Consider the following 23,160-nt stretch of genomic DNA (forward strand, 5'->3'; position numbering starts at 1 on the left):
ATAAATAAGTGGGACCTACAATTCAATGTGTGTTAATCAATTCCAGCGATAATTCGTTAGTACTTGGTAACATAATTTACTATATTAATCGTATAATTTCTAGTCATTTATCTCTATCAATATAATATTAATTATTATAAGTTAAATCCGAAATAAAAAAATTATAAAAGTTAATTCAACAAGTAGCAAGTCACCTATAAAAAATTACATTTGTTATACGATTTCGTGTCTTTAGGTCGGTCAATTAATTTTTAAGGCATATATAAAGATTCACATTCATCGATCGCCTTTTAGAACTTAAATTTTTTTTAGCTATTATATCTATAAACGGACACCTCCAAATAACTGTAGAAACTTGTTTAACTTTCCATTGTTTGTACTTATTCAAAAAAAAATCAATCGTATCAGACAAGTATGATTAATATTATTATTTATTGATTTAACAGCTTTGCGCCTTTGGACATTAGACTATATAGTAGTCTTCTAGCAACTAGGTGTATAGAGCTATAGATATCACATAGTCATGTTACGCTTGAAGGCGTTACAATAGTTTTAAACGATTTTTTTAAAATTTGACCATATTGTAAGTCAGAACAGTTATGAAATTATATTGAATATTCTACCAAAAATCCTATCCTACGATTACAACACTTGTGTATGCATATCTAATATCCCACTCTTGACGCGTATTCAATAATTTTTCCCACGCATAACCCATTTATGTATAAATTATTATACAAAATGTTTTATGACTCACCATACATAAACATAAACAATTAGAACTACTTGATACTTTCTTAACTATAATAATGTTGATTATATGGGTTTCTTTTTAGTAAGTATTAGGTATTCCGTATTGTAGAAAAATGTATTCTGTATTCATTTATTTTGTAAAGAACCGTTTTGAGTTACCATTAGTTGTCAGCACATCGTTAAACGCATGATAAACACGAAGTCAGTAGTCTGAGACCTCAGTTAATATCACATATTTTTATTTCGTATTAGTTATTACTATGAAGTGGGATAACTACCTACTCGTATTCTTATACCATATTACCTATTGAAATTGCATATTTAATTTTTTATCATCTACCTATAAAATAAATCTTTGGCTACTTATCACATATATATATATATATATATATATATCTAAAGATAATTTCAGTGTATGGTTATTCTTTAATTTTAATAACATTAATCACACGAAACAGTGCTTGAAAACACTAGTAATACTGTAAACAAGTAACATGAATCAGACCCTTTTTTAATCCCGTCCCAGGTCTAAGGCATAGGCTTAAGAGTCAAGCTTCAAATCACAAGAGTGCTAAAGGATGATTAGCATAGAAAACAAGAAGAAATAAATTGTACACGCGCTGTTTTTATAGTTAAATAATTTTAGATAATATATATTGTACTAATAAAATAAATACACAGATAGGTTAAATGTTTTAAAACAAATAATCACTGATAAGATTTCGGTTAATATCAAAGAAACTAAATGTATTCTAATTTCTAACGCATAATATTACTTAATACTGAATCCACGGGTTAAAGAAACCTATATATCTTTAAATCCCTACCATTCTAGATCTAATGGTCCAGAATTTCGATTCTCAGGGGTGCAATTTTACTAAAAAAAGGCTTTGTCTAAACACCAAAAATATTTTAAGTGAATTATAATAAGTTCCTTTCTTTCGTACAACTTATAGTAGGAAACATAATCAATTTTAGGACAGCTAATCTTGAAAGTGGGAGTGGTAACTGCTAAGCTCACCCAAGGCACTCTCAAATTGCGTCTATGATGATTCCTATAATAATTATTATTTATTAATTATCATCGAGAAAAGTTATTTATTTTTTTTAATTTCAATGATAACAAAATATACGCTGATAAACGAACAACGGTTTTTTTTTAAATTGAACATCATGTTATCAACAAATACATTGTCTTATCTCAAATGAAAATAATAAAATATGTTGTTTAAAATATTATCATTATTAATTAATAATTATTAATTATTCAGTCGTCTTAAAAATAAACGGTTATTCCTAACTTATACACAAATTATTTTTAAACTTAAATTAATAGTTCCTCATTTCTGTTTTTACAACGATAGTGAATTTTTTTTGTAGTTTTGTTTTGTAAAATAGGTATGTCATAGTAACTCTAAAAATTGACCGTCATAAAATTAAATAACATATAAGTATTTGTTTTTATTTTGTAGTCTTTAAGAAGTCAATTTAAAATGCTAAATGGATCTGGAGACTTGGTTCCCGAAATTCTATATGCACTTTTAGGCTATAATTCTAGCATCTTAAAAAATGCAGCAGATATTATTTGGGATGATGAGTATAATATAATTTCCACCGAAGAACGTGAATTATTGATACGTTTCAGCTCTCTGGCTGATAATTACAAATATCTAAATGATTTTGTTATGTCCGACAATAGCTTAGCTACTAAACACACAGCACCGTGTCAAGAAAAAGAAGGTCTATACTTTAAAGCATTAAAAAACGGAATATTTCTTGCCACACGCAATTATCGCACTTGTATTACTGACATTGAAAAAGGTTTATCTACTAATAAAGAAAACCGATGTATACTTTTCGAAGTACTCAGAAAAGTTGAAGAACACAAACCTTTACTTGTCACATTAAAGGATATTGTAGACAAAATCACACTATCCAAACAGCACGGAGGAGAAATATTAAATCTCATATATGATGTAATAAATACCAAGTTCATTAATGACAGAGTACAACTTTCCTTAATATTCAAACAATGTTTACAGGTAAATGTACAAAAAAATACCACACGTACTAGATTAAAATTTATAACCACAAGACTTTATAAAGTATAATTTCATTAAATTTTAAGATATTTCTTGAGTTTAGGGTTTTGAGTTAAAAATCTTATAATTTTGATGTTTTATTTAATAAGTAATAATTCCAATTCAGCGGTGTAGACCGAAGCGATGAGTTTTACGATTTTTAATTGTCTCTCCGACTTAGACTTACGCCTTGCCAATACGCAAATTTATATGTTATTTAATTATAATATTTAATTGTGTAAATAATTGTTGTGATTTGTATTTTTATAATGATTTCTTACAGGTACTTATTATGCAGTTAAAAACAATTTTATCGCATGGAGTTATTTTCGATCCTTGCAAAGAGTTTTTTATCGAAGAACAATGTTATGGAAGCACAAAGGAATTTAAACGTTTTTCATTAATACCTAATTTAATGCCATCTTTCATTTCACTATCAGTTGCTAACAAAATAATTCGCATGGGTGAAGTAATCAGGAGTTTACAAAATTCGTATGGAGAGCAGTGTCCAACGGAATACAAAAATATTTCTCACGAGCTATATGGACAAAAGAGAGATCAGTTGTTTCAAGATTTATTGGCGTTGGAAAATGTACCCTTATTTACAAAAAATGAGTTTACAGATGTAATCGATAAGTTCTTTAATGTAGTTGACGAATATTTGATGAAGGCATCGTTTAATGAAAATAGTTTTTACAATCATATGAAATTAGTGAGAGATTTTTATTTGCTGGGAAACGGTGAATTTTATAGACATTTCTTGAGTAAATTAGGAAGTTTATCTTTAAGATCTGTACACAGTTTGCGATCTGTGAAGTTGGCGTTTCTTAATTCAGCACAAGATACAAAATTACCAAAATCTGTTTATAGAGCGTTTAAATTCAGTACATTAGAAAATCAAGAAGCTGGTGATGTCAAGTGGACAAAAATTAAACTGTCCATGGAAACTAAATGGCCTTTGCAGTTTATTTTCACAGAATCTACAATGAAAAATTATTCAAAATTATTTGCTTTTTTAGCACGTATTAAGCAAGTACAAACTAATTTGCACAACATTTGGATTGAAACTAAATCTAAAGATAGCAAGATAAACGAGCCAGTTAATCATCTCAAAACCAGATTGACATTTTTGATTGACACTCTATACAGTTATCTACAGCTTGATGTAATTGAAGATGAATACTTCTTGTTTTTAGAAAAACTGTCCAACGCTCAAGATTTTACAACTATTAAGTATACACACGATAAATTTCAATCTAATATCATGAGGGATTCGTTTTTATTCATAGAAGACGTATACATGGCATTTAATCAGATAATGGATATGTGTGAAAACTATTATAGATTTATGACTGATATTACGGCTGCTTTCAGCCCGCAGTACAAACAAAGTCTGAATGAATTAAATTTACTCTTCAGCAAAAAACCAAATAAACTTTCATCACTGCTAAATAGTATTAAGGATGTTAATGTAAGTACAGCTCCTAAATTAAATCAATTTATTACCAGGTTAAACTATAATAACTGGTTTTTTCAAGCAATTGTCGATGAAAATGACACCATTATTTAAATCACTGGTAAATTTTACTATTATTATTTTGTCAGATCATAATACAAATATTAATTTTATAACATTGTTATTTTTTTTTTTTATTAAAATTATGTTTTCAATACATACGATTATAACTAACAATATTAGTATTTCTTTTTTTTGCGTTATATTAAACACTCCAGTAGGTCTTAAATCTATAATATTTGAAGCAAAAATTAAATCTACGGTTTCATTGATATAATTATTAATATTTTTATTCTTAAAAAAAGTCTTAAATATCAATGAATATTTATATGAGTTATAGGTAAATAAACCATGTAAAATTCCAATATTTCTACATATAGTTTAAAAAAAAAGTGGAAGCAGACACATCTTTTATGAAACTCGTACAAATTGAAAACAAATTAAATCTAATATCACTATACCGACTAATTTCTATGTGATCTATTAGCAGATCTCATGGCTTTTTCCAATTCAAATTGCCGTAAATCAGTACGTTCTAAAAAGTCTTGTTTTTCTAAGTACCTGAAAAACAAAAATGTTTAATATATATTTTTAAATTATTGTAAGATTACTGAATAATAAATAACAATTCTTACCCGTCTTTCCCTTTGTTATGCGTCACTAATTCTTCGACAATACCTTCCTTTTGTTTATAACTATCCCAATCTTTTTTGGACTTTTCTAAGACTGTCAGTTTATCTTTTTTACCAATTTGACCTAATACACTTGCCAAACCACCTGTTTTTTTAAATACAGGAATTGAAGGTTTTGTTGATGGTTCAGATTCATTTTGTTGTACGTCAATACTAGAACTTGTTTCGATTCTGGAAAAAAAATATTACTAGTATAAAATATTAATCGATTAACAGCCTAAAAATTGTACTAAGGATTACATAATATAGTTACAATAGTTAAGCACACAAAATCATAATCAAATAATAAACTTTCAATTGTCAAAATGTGTGCACTTTTATTATATATACATCTATATAACTATAATAGCAAATAATTAAATCTATTACTTTATAAAAAGTAAATTACTTGTTTGCAGATGATGGGTTTTCAAACATTTCTTCAAAATCTCTTTTTTTGGTTGCATCAGGTTTTTTAGATGATTTCACAGGTTCCTTTGATTTAGATTTGTCTTCATTTGCATTAGGTTTATTAGAAGTTGATTTTTTCACAGCAGGTCGTTGAAAATCTAATAACGATACATATAAATTATAGATAATTCTTATTGTAATTCATATTAAGAATCCAAAAAATTAACAAACTTTAGTACCTTCCCACAAAGCATCTAAACGCTTTTTTTCTTCCTCAGATTTATCTAATGCAGGATTTGTTTCCTCAAACGGCTCTTCTGTAACTTCATATTTTTTATCTCTGCAAAAATATTTTTAAATTAATTTATAAAGTATGTCAAAACATTGTGAAAATGTCATATCAATATTATATTTATGGTATCTTAGTGCAAAAAACATGAGGAAATATTTATTTTTTTAAGAGAGATATTTAATTAGTTTAAAATATCAGTATTATTAAAAGGAATAAAGATTTAGAATTACTTAAGTAAAGTATTCACTACAATTATAAGATAACCATCAGTTCTTATTGAAGTTAAGACAGAGAAAAAAAATCAATAAACAGCAAAGTCATGACATATTTTTTTCAGGTATTTTTGTGACGTTCTCACAAAGAAACAGAATTGCAGATTGTAAGAGGATGGGAGAGAACAACTGGTTCGAATTAATGCAGAAATTGTACCTAGTACCTCTAACGCAATCCCTATACCACTCTAACATAATATTTTTGAGACAGTCAACAGTATTGTTTTGTTCGATTTGAAAATCGATTAGTAAACTTTACTGTTATTGCTTCAATTCAATATAAATTTTAAATACAAAACAAAATTAAAAACAATAAAACTATACATTACCTAAGTTTAGTTTTTTTTTGAGATCCCTTATTTCCCTTTGTTCGTTTTTTAGAAATTGCCTTAGATCGAGATGTTGTTTTTTCTGAAGAATCCTCTTCGTCAATAGGATCATCCGACTCAACTTCAGATAAATTTTCCTCCTCTCCTATTTAAAAATAACAATCATCGATATCATTAAAAATTGTAAAGAATATTAACATGTTTATTGTACTCTTATTAATCTATATTTGAAATGTGAAATATCAAGAGCTATTGAATAATATTGAACTAAAAAATCATTACAAAACTGTATAATTAGATAATACCAATTTTAATTTTGAATTAACTAATTTTATACCTGGAGGTTTGTAATCCATATCATTACTATCGTCACTATCGGAACAATCTTGGAAATTCATTATTAGATTTTCGTAAGTTCGTAAGTATACAATATCAATCTAACGGGTATAAAGAAATATGTATTAATTGTCAACTCTTGCCTTGTCTATACTCTATAATGAGTAATTTCTATTGAAATTTAACAGTAGTGAAGTAAACTACAGAATACAGTTAAAATCAACAATAAAAATTAAAAGGTAATCGGTATTATTATCACAGTTATTCTGTGTAATTATTATCAGTTGACTGTGTTATCAATTTATCAAATGTCTTGATTTTCTTTTATCATTTCAGTTTTTATCAATATTATTTCAATTCTGATTCCGCCAAGGTAAACATTCAAGTATTCAACTCTAGTCTCTAAATAATATTTAGTTTTATTAATTAAAATAATGTTACGAAATTATTATTATTTTTGAATGTTTGATTTTTAAATTCAATTTTAAATTAAAATGATGCCTCTAAATGATTTTGAAAACCCGGAACTTGTTCCAATTAGTAATGTATTAGGATTAGCATCCCAAAAACCACTCATTACATTTCCAGGTAATATCACTGACATTTAATTACCCACTTTAATACAAATAATTTTATTACTTTTAAAAAAAGTTATAGTAATTATTTACATTTGACTGTATTTAGAAATGTGGTATCAGACGTTTTTATGGGCATTATTTTCTTCAACTGTTGTCCATACTGTCGCTGCGATCATTGCATTTGCAACCCTTCACAAACATAATTTTGGAAAGTAAGAACACTTAATTTAATTATTTAACATTTTTAAATTAGCAAAATAAATTTAATTTTTTTCTTACTATTTTAAATATATTTTGTTTGTCAATGTCTGATGAAAGAAAAAAATCTTAATTTTTATATAATGTACAAGGTTGTCATGTACATATTGTTTTACAGCACCTTTATTTTAATTGAATTTAACAAAATTTAATCAAAATTAAAAATATTAATTTGTATAAAGAGGAGGAGAAAGCAATCAATAGAATGGATGGCAATAAGCTTAAAAAACAAAATATTTATTTATAAAGATTCTATTATAATATACTTTAATTAGTACAACACTAACCTATAATTTTCTCTAAGTAATTTATTTAACTTAAATATTTTGTTAGAATTACCGTAGGTAAAAAGTTATGTTTAAATACGAAAGTGATTTTAATACAACAATTTGTGTTTTAGGTTTTTTCCCCTATTTATTTTATTAGTTGGTATACTTGCTCCTCTTAGCTCAGGAATTGTTAGCAGTGCCACAATAGCTTTTGTCTACCGATGTTCAAGTATTACAATGCAACCGTTATATGCCATGTTTTGGGGAGTCGGGCAAACACTCCTCTCTGCTGCTGTTGGTTTTACAAGAATATTGGCCACTCTATAAATATTATTATTTTTATAAAGATGGTATTTGTGCATGTATTTATGTATAATTTTTGGTCTTTTTTATTTGTATACATATGTATGTGTAAATTATTGTAACTATTGTAATAAATTATTTATATGTGTGTATACATTTGTTATGATTTAGGAGGTCCTCATACAGGTTGTTATTGGACACAATAGACAATAGTAGTATATAACAAATATTATTTTTCATACTTAAAGATTGTGGGATATTAGCATATAACAATATTACACAACACTTTGAAGAGTTTAGTTTGATAAAGCATTTAATAAAAAACAAACGCAATACGAATAATATTATTATTTACAATATGAATATCACATTGTAAAATTGTATATATTGTATATTTTATTTTTACATAGAAATTGAATTATTGATTTATTATATTCATAAAAATGTATAACAATTAATGTATACATTTTTTTGAATTGTTAAATAAAATCTTAAACGTATTACCTTTAATTATTTAAATAAAGTACTTATAATAGAGTATGTATATAAAGTGAATAGCTTTGTTAAGAAAAATGCAGGTAGGGGTAATTCGCTTGTTAACAAAATGTTTATAAATTTGACAAACAAATAAAAAATATTTATAAAAACAATCGGTTCTTATAGGTATTAAAAATGAAATGTAGATAATAAAATATTTTTTGTTACACATGTTAACTAATAGGCGTTACAATACTTACTAATATGTACTAAAGTTTGATGAACAATGTTCAAAATAAAAGCCAAATATTTTGCTTAGTGAAACAATATTTAGGCGATGTGAGCCAAATTGATTCTTGGGATTGGAGTATTAATTTCATGTTAAGCTTTTTACAGTACAGAGAACTTTTTTTTTTAAAAATGTTACGTTAAATTCACAACCCATTACTATTGTAGTATAAATTATGGTTATTTTTTTCTTTTCGTATCGTTTTTACTCGTTTTAACCATTTTTACTGGAGAATTTTGGCCGGGATTTGTTTTTCTGGCTAAATTGCCGCCTTTTTTGACATTTACTGTAACATTTTTTGGATTGGTTTTAACGCTGATTATTTTATTTTCTTCTTTTATCAAAGATTTCTTTGAGACAACTTTGGCCGTGTTGTTACCAGTATTTGTTTTTGCTTTGGATCCTCCAAATTTTTTTTTGGGCGATTTTTTTTCTTGAGTCCCCGGCTCGTGGGTTTGCTCAGTCGTCGCCGATTGTATCGTAGTTATTAAAATTCTTTTAAAGGAGTCGTATTCAAATACTTTACAGTTTTCTCCAGTACAGAACTCAACACCGCACTCCTTGCAAGATAAAAATCTAGCTTCTACACCTCCTGATGCATTTTTCTTTCTTCGTAAAAAAGTCTCCCGAGGAATTTTCCTTTCCATTTGTCTGGTTTTCAGCGTGTCCGTACCTAATTCCACTTGCCTGTAAAAACAACATTATTTAATGCACGTTAATGTAATGTAAACCCAACAAAAAAAATTATAGAGAGCCAGTTGCCTCTATGGTTATTCCATACTCGACCGGAAGTCTATACAAGCCTGTGCAAATTCTGGTATAATAACACCTAATTGTAATGATCAATTAAGATTTCCTCATAATAAAGTCCCGGGTTGGAGTGCTTGAGTAATTTACTATTATTTTTTAGATGGAAACAAATTTTGGGTAAACGTTAACACTGGTGAACTGTTGAAAAGGCGTCACGTCACTTTATTCGTGTGTAATACAAACGTGTCTCAGAAGATGCACTTTTCTGAAGAACTAAGCAGATTTAACGTAAAAACACATAAGATCAAGATTTTATCTAGATTTTGTCAATGGCGATATTTAATAAAGTCAGAATCAAATAAAATTTTAAATACTTTGGACCAAATTCAAAATTCTGTGTCCTATAACTAGGTTTCTAATGACGTAATCGAAAATCGGCTACCTACTCAGTTGCTCAAAAAAATACATCTCTTGTGACTTGTTTTTGTACAATAATGCATCGACATCACTGCGATTTAATATTTCAAAACAGATGTTAAATACCGATATGGATTTCTTTTTGCTACAATAATAGCAAACAACGGAACACGTTTAGCTGAATATCAAGCTTCATTAAAAATTCCCTATAATTAACTCTTTAAAAAATAATACCACCTATTTTTTCCTCTTATTAGGATGCTTTCGGCGAAAAACGCGCTCTTTTGAATGAAGTATGTGTAAGTGTAATATTTCAAATAAGAAAACAAAATCTATACATTGTCACGTCGTGTAAGTAGGCAAAACGATTTTTCTAGTCTACCTCGTAAAATATTCCTCGTCTACTTTCGATTTTGGCCGCAATGAAGTTAGCATTTTCCACTGGATGTTGACCGAGTATAACTCTTCTAAAGAAACGGGTTGCATTTCCGTTGGCGTTGGTTCAGAAAACGGAAATTTTCTTATGTGTTCTTTTTTCGGCAATTTGAATTTGAATTTCTTTTCTCTTATTTTGATATCGTCGACTTTCTAGAACAAGTACATAATCATTACATAAATCATAATTATGTCATTATAGTAGGTATATCTTATGATCTACAGCTAGTACAATTTTACTTTGCATTTGCCTTTATAATTACTTAACCAATAAAAGAATGGAACATCGATAATTTTCAACGGTAAAAACATTTTTGCGCAAAAAAGATAAAAGTAGGTAGGTATCTTTAAATGTGATTCTAGGAATATAACACCTATAATAAAAAATGCAGAGGACACGAATTCTAAAGGAAATTGGCTTAACGTTTTTAAAAAACGTTTATCAACAAGAAAAAAAAACGTTACAAACATTTGAAAAATTTATTTTATGCATTAGTCATAATGACCTATGCATTTTAGATACTTAATGCAAAACGCAAACGAGATTCCCTCAGAAATCTTGTTTTCCTTTTTTTTTAATTATAATTTTATTTTTAAAATCACTTTGAAGGGTACTTTTTTCATGTTTAGATGTATATATTTTTTTAAATCACTGTCGAGTATGCCGAGATAGCCCGAAAAATAAATTAACTTCCAAAAAAATAGAGTCCTAATTACTGAACTAATAATTTATAACACATCACAGTTTAACCATTAATTTAAGATTTTGCAAAAAATTGCCATTATCTAACTCTTTAAAAAATAGTTCATCAACAGTTGACGTCATCTTACATAAATCAAATACCTAACAAGCAAACTTCCACGATGTAATACATACGCCCACAATTCATTCAGTTAAAAAACAGGGAATATTTTACTTTTTCTGGTTTTATCTTGAATTCCGGGACTTTTTCAACGAGTTTCCTAAGGTCTTCTTTTGAACTGGCGGTGCAATTATGTAAGTCTAATAGTGTGGTTTGTTCTTTTTTTTTCGCCAGAAATTCTTCGATCTGGGAAGCCATTTATAGTGATGGTCGTCTTCCCGCAGCTTTTCGATTGTTCAAACTTATACACTATTATTCTTTACAAGTCTTCCTTTAGTTTCGTCGTATACCTGTTAACACATCAATTATTCGTATTAGTAAAAATAATAAAAACAATTTGTAATTGTGGCCTATGTTCACCTAATGAACCTATGATACGAGGGAAATTATTTTCTGATACAAAATTTCCTAGGTGCAAAAGTCGAAACAAAGTGATTACAATAATTGAGCAATGGATATGGACAACACCTTTAGGACCGGTAGATACTTAAATGGTAATGTGTGGGCCACATAAGAATATACAACTTTTTTTTTTAAACGTGTGTTAAGAATTAAAATGATTGTAGGTACATGTAATATATTATAGCATTAGGATAAATATTCAAATTGTGAAACACTTTATACAAGCTTCTTATTAATTAAATATACATACACACACACACATATATAAATATATATATATATATATATATATATTTATTATGTATTTGTGTAAAATAAATACCAACACTAAAGTTCAACATCAAAAATAAGTATCTATTAAAACAAGTAAAAAACAGAACAGCATTAAACGTATTCAGCTATAAATCGGGTTTTATATAAGTACTGATAAGTATGGCACCTACACTAATTTTCGCCGGTTTTAATTGAAGTTATTATAACAGAAAATTACAATAGGTATACATTTATTGTTTATTAAATTGTACAAAGTAGGTAAGGACGTTTTAAAGTTTAAATCATATAATAATAATTAATCAACGATTGATAATTTGAGTAGGTAGATATTAATATTCAAGTTAGATCGATACTATTTTACATAAATATAAAAACAACATTTTAAAATGTATTCGATTAATTACTTATAACTAAGCTTAGATATCTAAACACAAATGTTGACAGTTTAAATAAAATACACAAAAGTAATAATGTTTAAGTACAAAAAAGTATATAAAATATGAACTCAAATAAAACTTTACGATTTTAAAGCTTGCTTTTGAACTGTATTAAAGCTGTAATAATCAAAAATCGATTTAAGTACTTGTACAGCACATAGGTGTGCCTACGACCTACGTAGTATTTTTAAGAGCTTAAACTCAATTAGTATGTAAACATTATTTAAATGTAGATTGTTACAATCTTATGGAAATACAATCTGAATGGAACACATACTAATGTAAATAAATAATGGTTTGTTGATTAAAATTTGATATTTTTTCTTGGGTTACCAAACTGATGCCCAAATTTAAAGTAGAGTTGTTAATTAATGTAGTCTCTAAATATTTAGAGACGTGAGGAGTTAGTTACGATTAGTTATTGACTGTGGACTAGCAATTTCTGGTTATAAATTAATAAATCATGACGAGTCAGATGACGGTGATTCATCAGTAATGACACTTTTCCAGTGTTTTCTCTTTGTTTCTAACACCTGTAAAAATATAGATATTTATTATAAAAAAGTTATAATAGTTCTTTTTGCATATTATAAATAGATAGTTAAAGTTCAGCGTGCTCCTGCTTGAATAAGCAGATGTGTTCAAGCACTGGAAATATTAGAAAATCCAATTTCCTTAGTACTTATGGTAGTAACACAAGCAATTTTGGAAGTGCAAATTTTAAAATTAGGGATGCTAAACACACCTAAGCTGCACCCAAATCGCACCTATAATCATAGGCTATTAAGTCCTGTATGCTAAAGGTACCATTATTAGGTATCATCTAGAACTGAAGTAGAAACAATGCAATTGTATGGAAAAAACATAATATTCTAGAAAGTCATTTCCTCACTTTGCGCAATGATGACAATTGATAAAGCACATCGCTGACCGCTATGCTTTCAGACGTGGAAGGAATTGATACGCTTTTGTAATTATTCATTTCTATAAATATACAAAGTTATAGGTGACGTATCAAAGATTTGTTTTTTTTTTATCTTCTACCTGCAAAATTCGGTCGACTGTATGCGGACATATTTTTCGAACTATGTTTACCGCCATTCTCCAATACCATGAAACTGAGAAAATAATTATACCACGGTGTAAGTACTCGCACGATACCGTTAACAACTATTAAAAACTTGTTTAGATACTACTTTGTCTGAGCTGTTGACGGCGTGTCCGACTGACTTTTGCCCGAGCTAACGCTACCGGTTCGTCCGTTCCACGTGGACTTTTGTTTTAACTTCATCTGATAATTGGGATCCTTTGCGCTTTGCTTGACGTACTGTACTTCTGGTCTGTTTACACCCCATTTCGGTCTTTTTTCCAGTTCAATAGATTTCTGATAAACCGTTCTTGTTGCTTTTGGCCTCCTGAAATGATTTGAATAAACATACCATTACCATTATAACATGAATGGATGTAATAGACTTTGTAAATACACCTTTAAACCCCTTTAAAAACTTAACCTTCCCTTTCGAAACAGTTTTATTTTTCAGACGATTGAGTCCATGTCAATAAGTGTAAACTTATAGGACTAAGGACGTTGGGGGGATGTTATTAATTAGGACTATTAGGATAGGGTGATTTAGATCTTATTTGTCTGAGTGGTATTATGGAAAATGTTCGATACTGTTAAAATCAATTTGATTTTCTGTGCGAAGTTGAAAAGGTATTTTCTTATACAATTGAAATATAGCTTAAATAACAGAACACCATTAATGTTATTGTTATAAGTATACTTAGATTCGTCTGTTTGAGTGGCGATGCTGGCAGTCTGCGATCGGTATTTGCTGGGCGTTAACAGTTTTTGACGGTTTAATTTTGCTGGCGAAGTCTGCAAGTCAACTTCTGGTAATTTCGGAACAGTCTCTTTGGGAATAGTCTCCTCGGAAAGACATATCGGTTGCGGTTCAGGGTCAGCTTGAGGGACACTGTTTTTTTCGACCGTAGTAATTACAGGGGTTACTACAGTTTCTGGTATTTGTTGCTTAACTTCGTCCACCGCCTGTCTTTTCTTTTGCATATGCTTTGATTTGTCTTCTTTCGCTTGTTTTTGAGCATTTTCGAGGACTTCTTGCATGGCTTTTGCTTTTCGTTCATCACAAAGCTGAAAGTTTAAACCAAAATGTTATCAGTTTAATTTGAACAAACACAGAACTATTACATTTTATCGGAAAAAAATTAAGTAAACCCAATGGCCTATGTTTCCAAATGAAATCGATAAATTAGTGACACGAATTTATTCAGCGTGGAGGGCGAACATGTTTTTTCATGATTCGATTTTAGTTTAAAAATCTCTATAATGTTAATAAAAGATAAAAAAATTGTTTTTAATGAAATTTGTTTTTGCTAATTTTCGTGGCTAACTTCAAAATAAGGATGATTCAATGGAAATTTACTTCTTTTTCTTTCTGCCTTTTTATTTCATCTTCAAGACGTTTTTTTTCGATTTCTTGTTGTCTTTTTATCCTCCGTTCTTCGGCTAAGTCTTCTTGCTTTTTTCTTTCGATTTCTTCTCTTTTTTTCATTTGACGTTCTTTTAACTTTAATTTAAAAAAAAACATGTTAATTATTAACCATGTCACGTTAATTAGTTATATTTTTTTTTACACTACAACCTGTTGTTTTATCGCTTCTTGTAGTTCAAGAGCTTTATGTCTTTTGATTTCTCTGTTGGCCAATTCCTCGGTTGTCAATGGAACGTTTTGTCCCAATAAATAGGTCCTGTGCGCAAAAGTGACCAGTGTTAAAAGTCAAACATCCAGTGAGTCAAGTAAGTCAAGTGTGATCAAGTGTATTATTAGAATTGTCGAGATAAATTGTTTTTACCATATTTCAATAAAAAAAATGTATATTGGTACCTGTTATTTATATTAGTTGAATCCAAAGAGCTCAATGTATCACAACTGCCTTTGAAATCTGAGGTTTTCCGAACATCTTCGGTTTGGATTTTTTGACCTGATAATCTGTTTATAAAAAAAATGTTTTTTACATTTCATTTAAAGGTTATACTTATTGTTGTTAATATTGTTTTTTTATAAATATTAAATTTAAAACGTTTAAATAAAAGTTTTCCATTTTCAGTTAGACTCCATATTGTTATTAAGTTTACTTACACTCTATCTGATGAGTGTTCTACCCAAGCTGGTGTTCCAAATCTGTTGTTTTCGTTGATCATGTACCTGCGTTCGTGCTCAGTGAGATTTTGCATATTGAATTCAGTATTATGGTTTAAAATATATTGCCTATCCCATTTCTGTCTTTCTTGCGGACCATCATTGAGACCATTCTCTTTTGCAATCGTGTAAGTTCGGTTTAGTCTTTGAATTGGATTTATATTTTAATTAGTGACAATTATTGTTACTAAGAATTTATTTTCAAAATAGACTTGCATACATGGTATGAGTGGTTTTTGGTTTAAAGTCGTCCATGATTCCCTTAATGTGGTTTTCATTGAGTTGTTCTTTGTCGATCTTATGGATAGGGTGTAACGTGCTATTCTGTATGTTTAAGAAACAAAAAAACGTGCCAATAAATGAGCACTATAATGATAAAATCAAGTTTGAATTTTAATTAATTTTAGAAGTTTACGTTTTGTATGTTTTGTGTCTGACAGTCATGCGAAATTGGAGGAAAACTCAAATTCCTATCTATTTGATTATCATAGTTCAAGTCAAAACGACGCTCATTTGCACTGAATTGCCTTTCTGGACTCCTGATATGATTGTATCACATTCATAAAAAAATTAGGTACATTCTTTAATGGAGGTTCCTCCCTTATCGCTTAGGTTAAGTCATAAGCGTAAAGCGAGGTACTTCCGTTTAATACATATTGTATGAAAAGTAATATTTTTTATTCAACATACAGTGTTAAACATGTAAGTATTAGCAAATATGATTAATTAGACGGATTATTATGATTTACTTTACCGTTGATCGTCAAAAATAACGGACGACTTTTGATTTCTCCAATAATTATTTAATTTCCCAAGTTCTTCTGTGTATAACACACATTCAATTATGTAATAATTAACTACGGCTGTGTTAATTATAATATGCTACATATGAATAACAAAACCACAAATACCTTTTTCCTTTGCCCATTGTTGTTTTTTCAATTCAACTAGCGACATGGATTTTACCAACATTATTTTGAATAAAAAAAAATTCACATCACACAAAAAACCGTGCATGTAATGTACATCTTAGCAATTTAATAACCTCACAATAACAATACAATTTTATTATTATTTCTTATGGCTACAATAAAGAAAAATGGCTACACCGAAACACAATATTCGTCGTTCTTAGGTATTTGCTATATGCGAGGTCAACAATCTTTGTATACCTATATTGACCATATTGCGGGTAGCCATAGTAACTATTTGTTGACACCGACATGAATATTTTATGGGAACCAATTCTTAACACGAGAACGCATAAATTGTAACAAACGATGGTTATGCTAGGTAAATAAACTATTTTTATTATTGTAAAGAACATACTATGATCACTAAGTATTATAATATTATTAATAAGAAATACATTTTTGCTATTTCTCACTTGCTTAATACCTAAATAGGTATCTTAAATATTTTTAAAATACCTAGTATGAAATATACTTATATTCAATTAAGATATAGTCTTTAAGGAACAAAATCATATATAGATTTTAATATATATAGTTTAGATTAGTTCGTTTTCATGAACGACTTGAATAATGAACATGTATGCGCAGATTGAAGACTGGATATATTAAAAAGTTAAAAAAATTTAATAATAGTTTCGTGAATAGTTTTATTTGACACTAGATTATGATTAATCTATAGTTACTTGTTTAATAGGGGTTTTCATTGACTCTTAACTACTACTAGAAAAGTCCTAAGGTTTCGCACCTGAAATATTACACGTTCGCAGTTTTTATTGAAGTTTGGCATACACCTACTGGATATCATATTCACTACATGGGGTACTTTTTAGACTATCTGTATAATCTATAATTATTAATTTCTAGTTACTGGTTATGTTTTGTATACAAATTTTATTTTTTGTACTTTTAATTAATGGCAATTAATACTTTTACTAATAGTTTGGTATTTTTTCAACGATCAATATAATTTTTATTTTCAGCGTTACGTCATAAATAGCGTTAAAGTCGCCAACAACAAAATAAATCGCTACGATTTATAAACACTTAAACAATATACGAATAGCTTAAATTAAAAACAAGATAGTTATTTAAAAAATAATGTATTAGGTATAGTATATATATTAAGGAATTTTTAATGACAATTAATTTTTAATCCAAGTTAATAACGTTCATTTGTTTAAAATAATATTTGTATGGCTTAATTTAGATAAAACAAATCTTAATTAAATGCTCCTAATTCTGTCTATCTAAATCCACATACACGGAAAACAATATATTGTTGGACCAATAAAAATTATGGTTAATATAGGACCACGATACGTATAGTTATTCCAACTATAAATATATTGTGTCTTTATTCTTATCATAATTTTAGTTGGTCCAACTATGTATTTTTTCCGTGTATTTCCATCACTAGTAACAAATATTAATTAGATAAATTATTTTATAATTAATAAAAGCTACTTTTTTTATTTATTTATTTTTCGAATGAACCTGTAATTGTAATATAGTGGCTAAAATAATTATTTAATGTTTTTTTTTTTGTAGTTTTGGGTTCTAGCCCTGTCTTTATTTGCGTCATTGATTCAATTTCAGCAAAGTGAGACAAACTATATATTTTAAACCACTTATTACTTATTGGGAAGACTTAAAGTTTTATAATTTGAAACGTTAAATGCGTCGATGTGGTCAAAACCTACTCGTTTGGCTGTCATTTCTGCCACAGCTTGTCTATTGTTTACTAAAAAAGTAAAATAATTAGATTCGCAATTTTTTTTTGGTTAATTACCAAGTAAATTTAACATAATTTTGATTAAATGTGGGCCTGTTAAAAACTTTTATTTCTGTCAAAAAAAGTATTAGTTGTCACTATTTTTAAACCTCGACGATGTTTAACTTGATAGAGTCAACTGAGTTTGAGTAGTAAAGTGTATTTTCTCTAGTGCTTATTATAAAGTGTAACTAATATTTTGTAGAATTAATCATGTAACAATAGGTAAAATTATATTAGTTTTGTGTTAAGATTTTATGACAAGAAATACATTTGAAGTGTAAAAGGAACACATGTAAGATGTTTTGTCGACCTTCAAGAGCTTATATTGCTAATACTTTATATTTTGAATATATTGATAGTATTAATATTTAAAATTATCAATTTTTCACCTTTTTAGTATTTTCCAGAGCGCTATCAATTTTTGAAACTTAATTGGGAATTGGGAACATATATAATTAATTAACTATTTAATATAAGAATAGTTTGCTGAACATTTTGACTGGTCGGTAACCATTTTTGAATAATTTTTTTTAAAGTTATTAAAGTTTTAAGTTTATAGGACGTAGAGAAGGGTGCAGTGAATTATTGTTTTTATCCGTATGCATTAATCAACCGTACTTCAACTCTCGCTCTAAATTTTAATCTCTAATAAATATAAAAGTAATTATTCAAAACTGGTAATATTGTACAAAAACATAAATAAAAATGTTTTCAAAATAAAAAAAACTATAAAATTGTAATTATTTTTCGAGAAAATGAGTGTTCTATGTTATATAGATAACCCTGTATTAAGTAGACGGTAAATTGTAAAGTAATTAATGTTCGTTGAAATGTTTACTTTATTTGAGAAACATGTGTTTTTAATTATGTTCTTAGGGTTGAATACATTACCAGCCTCTTGAAATATTCCACGTTAAAGAGCTTTTGCAGAATCCATGATCAAGGATACAGGATACTTACTATACTATAAGTATCGTGTACTAGGGTCAAGACAGCTCACCATGTCGCTCGTACATATAGGTCGTAAACGTCAGCACGCACTAAACACGTGGACACGTCAAGATACATATCATTGTAAACAATATCATTCCTTTCATAAACGTTTGTTTTCCGGCGAATACACCACGAACAGCGTTAGGATAGAGAATCTAGTGAAAACTTTTAACATATTATAATATTAAATTACTGCGGTTGTCGGATTACATTGTCATTATAAATATAAAATATAAGTAATAACGTAATACGTATAATATATTGATATATTTATATTTATTGATTAGCTGTCGAACGGACACAACAAGTCATTTTATATTATTGTACTGTATTTTGCTTAAAAATGTTTACTTTAAAATAAAGCCGATATGACAAAATCTGAAAAGTTCTTCTAAGCTTATGAGACAATAATGTGTACGCGATTAATACAATATAACTCATTAGTTTTATTTATTATTTATTATTGTTTGTACACAAATAACAATGGAAAAAGTCAGAAAGCAACGTAAAAATAATTGATAAAAATCATGTTTTAAATTTATAATTATCTTATTAGAATTTAACATTTAACTGTTTAAAAATTAATAAAAAATAGTTCCTTATTGAAAATAAAAATCAATTCAAATGTATTTCACAGTTTATTAAATAATAAACTTTTTACAAACGCAATTATATTATTTAATGTAGATCATATTTTATAACAATAGTATGAAAAAAATGTATAGCAACTAAAAACTATTATTGAAATTAATATAAAAAGCAATGGATTACAACTAGAAAGTACAATCATTCGGCTCAAGTCACTTGCCAACCGCCCCCTCCCGCCCTCTCATTAATCCAGACCTGGACTATATTGTTGTGTGTGTACAGTGAGTGGGGAAGAAATCGCGACGGAATGTATAATATAATTATTATAGAAAGTAAAATAAGTATAGAAGATATCGATATGGTTTGATAAGTGATATTATTGTAATAATGACGACGACCGGACCGACCGGTAAGGTGCAACTGAGGAAATCGTAATGGAACAACGCCTACGTTTTTATGGGTGCGCGCTTTTCAGCCCTGCCGCGTGACAGCCACCGTGGAGCCGTTATACAAACAACATGGCCCACCACGTGCACGCATACTACTATTGTACACGGAAACTTCGTGCAGGTCCATTGCGGGTATCACGTGTCTGCACTTCACGTGTACTTACACCGGTGACGGCGACGCCGGCCGTTAGCATTACATAAAACCGTTGCACTCAACGGCCAAAGAGTTCAGTCTGTAGCTCATCGTCAATCGTCAACGGCATACGGCAATCATTTCCCTTATACATTTTCGATGAGTGAACCGACCGTAGTCGACAAGTACATAATATTATAATAAATAACATTTAAAAAATACAATTTGTTATCAATCGCCCTGGGACTGATCCGGGACAACATGCCGTTCTACAAGGACGACGAACCGCACTTCAAGTACTCGTACGAAACCAGTCATGTGGTGTACGGCGACGACAACAGTAGCCAGAGCGGCAACCCCAACAGCGGGGACGACGACGAAGACGACGACGGCGGTCCCAACGCCTGGGACACGGAGACGGCGGGCAACAGCGACACGAGCAGCGGCAGCACAAGTGGTTCCAAGTCGGTAGACTCCACGGGCAAGGGCAAAGAACGCGGCGCGGGCCGGGGCAAGTGGTTCAAGAAATTGCGGATGATCTTCGACCGGCTGCAGGTGGACGAGAAAAAGGAGAAACCGAGAAAAAAGGTCAAGTCCATCCTCCGGCCACCCGTCCAATACACTTACGTCGTCGGTATGTCTGGCATCACGTCCAGAGTACCCGTCTTCAGAATGTGAGCTCGGCCTGCTGTTCTATCGCCTTTTCTTTGGAACACCATCGGACCCCGTCTACCAGATAAATACCGTCATTGCGTCAACAGGAACTTCATAACGTCACAGGCAACAATCGATTCGCATAAACATCCCGAACACAGTATAGTTCATCATAAGCAATTTGTCATTTCGTAGCAGGTTAACAATTCGCACACTAGTGGTAATTAATAATTAATAAAATTAATCACCCTAAATTATTCTAAAAACCGTATATTCTTAATTAATTAATATTATATCCACTCGACAGTGATTTAAATTTTACTCTCCAATTTATCTAAGCGTCACCTAATATTCTATATAGTGTTTAGTTGAACATCTAGATTTTAGTGTAGATTATTGACTTTAGATGATGATTTCAACAGTGTGATACCAGTTTAATTTTCAAAATAATAACATAGTACCTATAAGTAAATAGGAGACATGATTAATGGTATTTTCTTAAGGTACTACTTTATTAACTAACTAATTATTATAAAGTTAATTTATATATTATATATTATATATACAGAGAGAGATTTTCAATACTGAAGTTAAATAAAAATAAATAAATGTATGTCTACTATTGGTCAAACTCGGACATTTCCTCCTCTCCCAAATCAATTTATAATAAATGTTTTTAAAAAACCAACATGGTTTTAGAACAATTTTTTTTTACCCATTTCTTTATAAATACAGATCTGAGACTGCTCTGATAGTTGATACTATATGCTTTGTTCTCATTGTATTCTGTTTTATGTAAAAATACACGGTATTGATTTTAACCTGTAATAATTACTTTAATTAATATCGCATGTTATCAATATTATTATTTATTATATTTAATTTAACCCTTACTAATATTTTCAATATTGATTAAACCCATGATTCTTAAACGGTTTGAAGAAATTATTTATGTATAATTTAGATTACCAAAACATGTGATACATATTATAATAAGAACATAACAGTTATTTTGTTAAAATTATAATTGTTACCTTTGTTTTTATGATTTAAAATAACATTTTGTCTATTAGATTATAAATAGAATGCAAAAACTTTTTAAAATATAATGACATTAATATTAATGTGAAAATGAATTATCATACAATTTTATGGGGAGGGGGTGTCCGCTATTATTAAAAACTAATATTTATTGTAGCTAACAAAAAAAACCATTCTATCAATAACGATTATTCGATTATATATTCTTAAATTTATCTTATTATTAATATATATTTATATTTTTGTGAGCTAGTTGAAAACAAGTAGAGTAGTGTGGCTTCTAAAATATTTATGCCATTCGGAAGTGTGTGCTTTATATATTAATATTACACATATATGTACCCCTACTGCTATTCCTTGTGTGTTTTTGATATTAATGCTGTTCACAGTGCGATTGCAAAAATAAAATATATATTATTTAACATGTGAAACATGGTGTGTGTTTTTCTTTCTATTTGTTAAAAAATATTATTATCCTTTAATATAATGGTATTTCTGTAAGAATAATGATAAAAAATAAGTTGGTACAGTCGTTTAGCATAATAATAATTAATTATTCAATTCAAATAAATAAGGTAATACATTGTATGTACTTGTTATACACAGGCATAACATCGTAAATAAGGTAAATTAAATATATGTTAATTGTTATAGCTTAGCAAACTAACAATTATTTTGGACAATTAAAAACTATAAACAAAAATAATAGTAATTACTTTTGTTTGCACGAATATTCAGTCATACAGTCTGTTACCAGTTCGTTATAAGTATTTATAATTGGATGGACTTTACCTACATATAAGTCTTCGGATCTACTGTTAACCATTTGTTTTAATTCAAATTTGTTAGTAAACAATGTGTGTGGGGGTAATTGCTACAAGCTACTACACTTTAAAATTGACACATGTAAATATATTATAC

At 28.9% G+C, this 23,160-nt stretch overlaps 6 protein-coding genes across 9 annotated transcripts; 3 read left to right on the forward strand and 3 right to left on the reverse strand.

Moving 5' to 3' along the window:
• The first annotated feature begins 1,991 nt into the window (after nucleotides 1–1,991).
• Nucleotides 1,992–6,190, forward strand: LOC126834193 (gamma-tubulin complex component 4). 2 transcript variants are annotated; one of them, XM_050565946.1, is made up of 4 exons: nucleotides 1,992–2,151; nucleotides 2,226–2,795; nucleotides 3,118–4,305; nucleotides 6,062–6,190. In XM_050565946.1, exons 2-4 carry the CDS (start codon nucleotides 2,247–2,249, stop codon nucleotides 6,071–6,073), a joined length of 1,749 nt encoding a protein of 582 aa, XP_050421903.1. In that variant the 5' UTR covers nucleotides 1,992–2,151; nucleotides 2,226–2,246; the 3' UTR covers nucleotides 6,074–6,190. The 2 variants fall into 2 exon arrangements, with proteins under 2 accessions (XP_050421903.1, XP_050421902.1); XM_050565945.1 differs by lacking the exon at nucleotides 6,062–6,190 and having other exon boundaries at nucleotides 3,118–4,463.
• LOC126834817 (craniofacial development protein 1) lies at nucleotides 4,554–6,904 on the reverse strand. Its single transcript, XM_050566998.1, has 6 exons — nucleotides 6,663–6,904; nucleotides 6,326–6,470; nucleotides 5,672–5,772; nucleotides 5,431–5,590; nucleotides 4,986–5,213; nucleotides 4,554–4,911 (listed from the first exon to the last, which is right to left on the reverse strand). The coding sequence occupies exons 1-6, from the start codon at nucleotides 6,721–6,723 to the stop codon at nucleotides 4,815–4,817; spliced, it is 792 nt and encodes a 263-aa protein (XP_050422955.1). The 5' UTR covers nucleotides 6,724–6,904; the 3' UTR covers nucleotides 4,554–4,814.
• A 129-nt stretch (nucleotides 6,905–7,033) lies between these two features.
• Nucleotides 7,034–8,221, forward strand: LOC126834636 (transmembrane protein 170A). Its single transcript, XM_050566711.1, has 3 exons — nucleotides 7,034–7,249; nucleotides 7,346–7,451; nucleotides 7,898–8,221. Exons 1-3 carry the CDS (start codon nucleotides 7,156–7,158, stop codon nucleotides 8,091–8,093), a joined length of 396 nt encoding a protein of 131 aa, XP_050422668.1. The 5' UTR covers nucleotides 7,034–7,155; the 3' UTR covers nucleotides 8,094–8,221.
• A 574-nt stretch (nucleotides 8,222–8,795) lies between these two features.
• On the reverse strand, nucleotides 8,796–11,898 carry LOC126834677 (uncharacterized). Its single transcript, XM_050566777.1, has 3 exons — nucleotides 11,355–11,898; nucleotides 10,385–10,590; nucleotides 8,796–9,522 (listed from the first exon to the last, which is right to left on the reverse strand). Exons 1-3 carry the CDS (start codon nucleotides 11,496–11,498, stop codon nucleotides 9,015–9,017), a joined length of 858 nt encoding a protein of 285 aa, XP_050422734.1. The 5' UTR covers nucleotides 11,499–11,898; the 3' UTR covers nucleotides 8,796–9,014.
• A 583-nt stretch (nucleotides 11,899–12,481) lies between these two features.
• LOC126834473 (histone-lysine N-methyltransferase, H3 lysine-79 specific) lies at nucleotides 12,482–16,835 on the reverse strand. 3 transcript variants are annotated; one of them, XM_050566409.1, is made up of 13 exons: nucleotides 16,545–16,835; nucleotides 16,388–16,454; nucleotides 16,049–16,172; nucleotides 15,854–15,957; nucleotides 15,574–15,777; nucleotides 15,319–15,423; nucleotides 15,076–15,181; nucleotides 14,857–15,000; nucleotides 14,197–14,564; nucleotides 13,609–13,827; nucleotides 13,457–13,530; nucleotides 13,305–13,396; nucleotides 12,482–12,945 (listed from the first exon to the last, which is right to left on the reverse strand). In XM_050566409.1, the coding sequence occupies exons 1-13, from the start codon at nucleotides 16,648–16,650 to the stop codon at nucleotides 12,874–12,876; spliced, it is 1,785 nt and encodes a 594-aa protein (XP_050422366.1). In that variant the 5' UTR covers nucleotides 16,651–16,835; the 3' UTR covers nucleotides 12,482–12,873. The 3 variants fall into 3 exon arrangements, with proteins under 3 accessions (XP_050422366.1, XP_050422367.1, XP_050422368.1); XM_050566410.1 differs by lacking the exon at nucleotides 16,388–16,454; XM_050566411.1 differs by lacking the exons at nucleotides 15,854–15,957; nucleotides 16,049–16,172 and having other exon boundaries at nucleotides 15,574–15,615.
• Nucleotides 16,836–20,661: 3,826 nt separating this feature from the next.
• LOC126834732 (uncharacterized) lies at nucleotides 20,662–21,764 on the forward strand. The gene has a single exon (XM_050566867.1). It carries the CDS (start codon nucleotides 20,806–20,808, stop codon nucleotides 21,220–21,222), a length of 417 nt encoding a protein of 138 aa, XP_050422824.1. The 5' UTR covers nucleotides 20,662–20,805; the 3' UTR covers nucleotides 21,223–21,764.
• The last annotated feature ends 1,396 nt before the right edge of the window (nucleotides 21,765–23,160 follow it).

This window comes from Adelges cooleyi, unplaced genomic scaffold (genome assembly GCF_023614345.1).
Source record: "Adelges cooleyi isolate 19-005CV unplaced genomic scaffold, UGA_ACOO_1.1 ACOO_flye_CR_arks_rails_tigmint_CR_PRNA_21, whole genome shotgun sequence".
Classification (NCBI taxonomy): Eukaryota; Metazoa; Arthropoda; class Insecta; order Hemiptera; family Adelgidae; genus Adelges; species Adelges cooleyi.

Bases quoted from the DNA above. Each gene is read 5' to 3' on its own strand.
- LOC126834193 (XM_050565945.1), top strand. From the start codon at position 2,247: ATGCTAAATGGATCTGGAGACTTGGTTCCCGAAATTCTATATGCACTT. The intron at 2,796-3,117 runs GTAAATGTACAA...GATTTCTTACAG, and splicing joins TATTCAAACAATGTTTACAG to GTACTTATTATGCAGTTAAA.
- LOC126834817 (XM_050566998.1), bottom strand. From the start codon at position 6,723: ATGAATTTCCAAGATTGTTCCGATAGTGACGATAGTAATGATATGGAT. The intron at 6,471-6,662 runs GTATAAAATTAG...ATTTTTAAATAG, and splicing joins TATGGATTACAAACCTCCAG to GAGAGGAGGAAAATTTATCT. The intron at 5,214-5,430 runs GTAATTTACTTT...TTTTTTTTCCAG, and splicing joins AACCCATCATCTGCAAACAA to AATCGAAACAAGTTCTAGTA.
- LOC126834636 (XM_050566711.1), top strand. From the start codon at position 7,156: ATGATGCCTCTAAATGATTTTGAAAACCCGGAACTTGTTCCAATTAGT. The intron at 7,250-7,345 runs GTAATATCACTG...GACTGTATTTAG, and splicing joins ACCACTCATTACATTTCCAG to AAATGTGGTATCAGACGTTT. The intron at 7,452-7,897 runs GTAAGAACACTT...TTTGTGTTTTAG, and splicing joins CACAAACATAATTTTGGAAA to GTTTTTTCCCCTATTTATTT.
- LOC126834677 (XM_050566777.1), bottom strand. From the start codon at position 11,498: ATGGCTTCCCAGATCGAAGAATTTCTGGCGAAAAAAAAAGAACAAACC. The intron at 10,591-11,354 runs GTAAAATATTCC...TACTTGTTCTAG, and splicing joins TCAAGATAAAACCAGAAAAA to AAAGTCGACGATATCAAAAT. The intron at 9,523-10,384 runs GTAGACTAGAAA...TTGTTTTTACAG, and splicing joins GACGAGGAATATTTTACGAG to GCAAGTGGAATTAGGTACGG.
- LOC126834473 (XM_050566409.1), bottom strand. From the start codon at position 16,650: ATGCACGGTTTTTTGTGTGATGTGAATTTTTTTTTATTCAAAATAATG. The intron at 13,397-13,456 runs GTAGAAGATAAA...GTATATTTATAG, and splicing joins CAGTCGACCGAATTTTGCAG to AAATGAATAATTACAAAAGC. The intron at 12,946-13,304 runs GTGAGGAAATGA...ATATTTTTACAG, and splicing joins AATTGTCATCATTGCGCAAA to GTGTTAGAAACAAAGAGAAA.
- LOC126834732 (XM_050566867.1), top strand. From the start codon at position 20,806: ATGCCGTTCTACAAGGACGACGAACCGCACTTCAAGTACTCGTACGAA.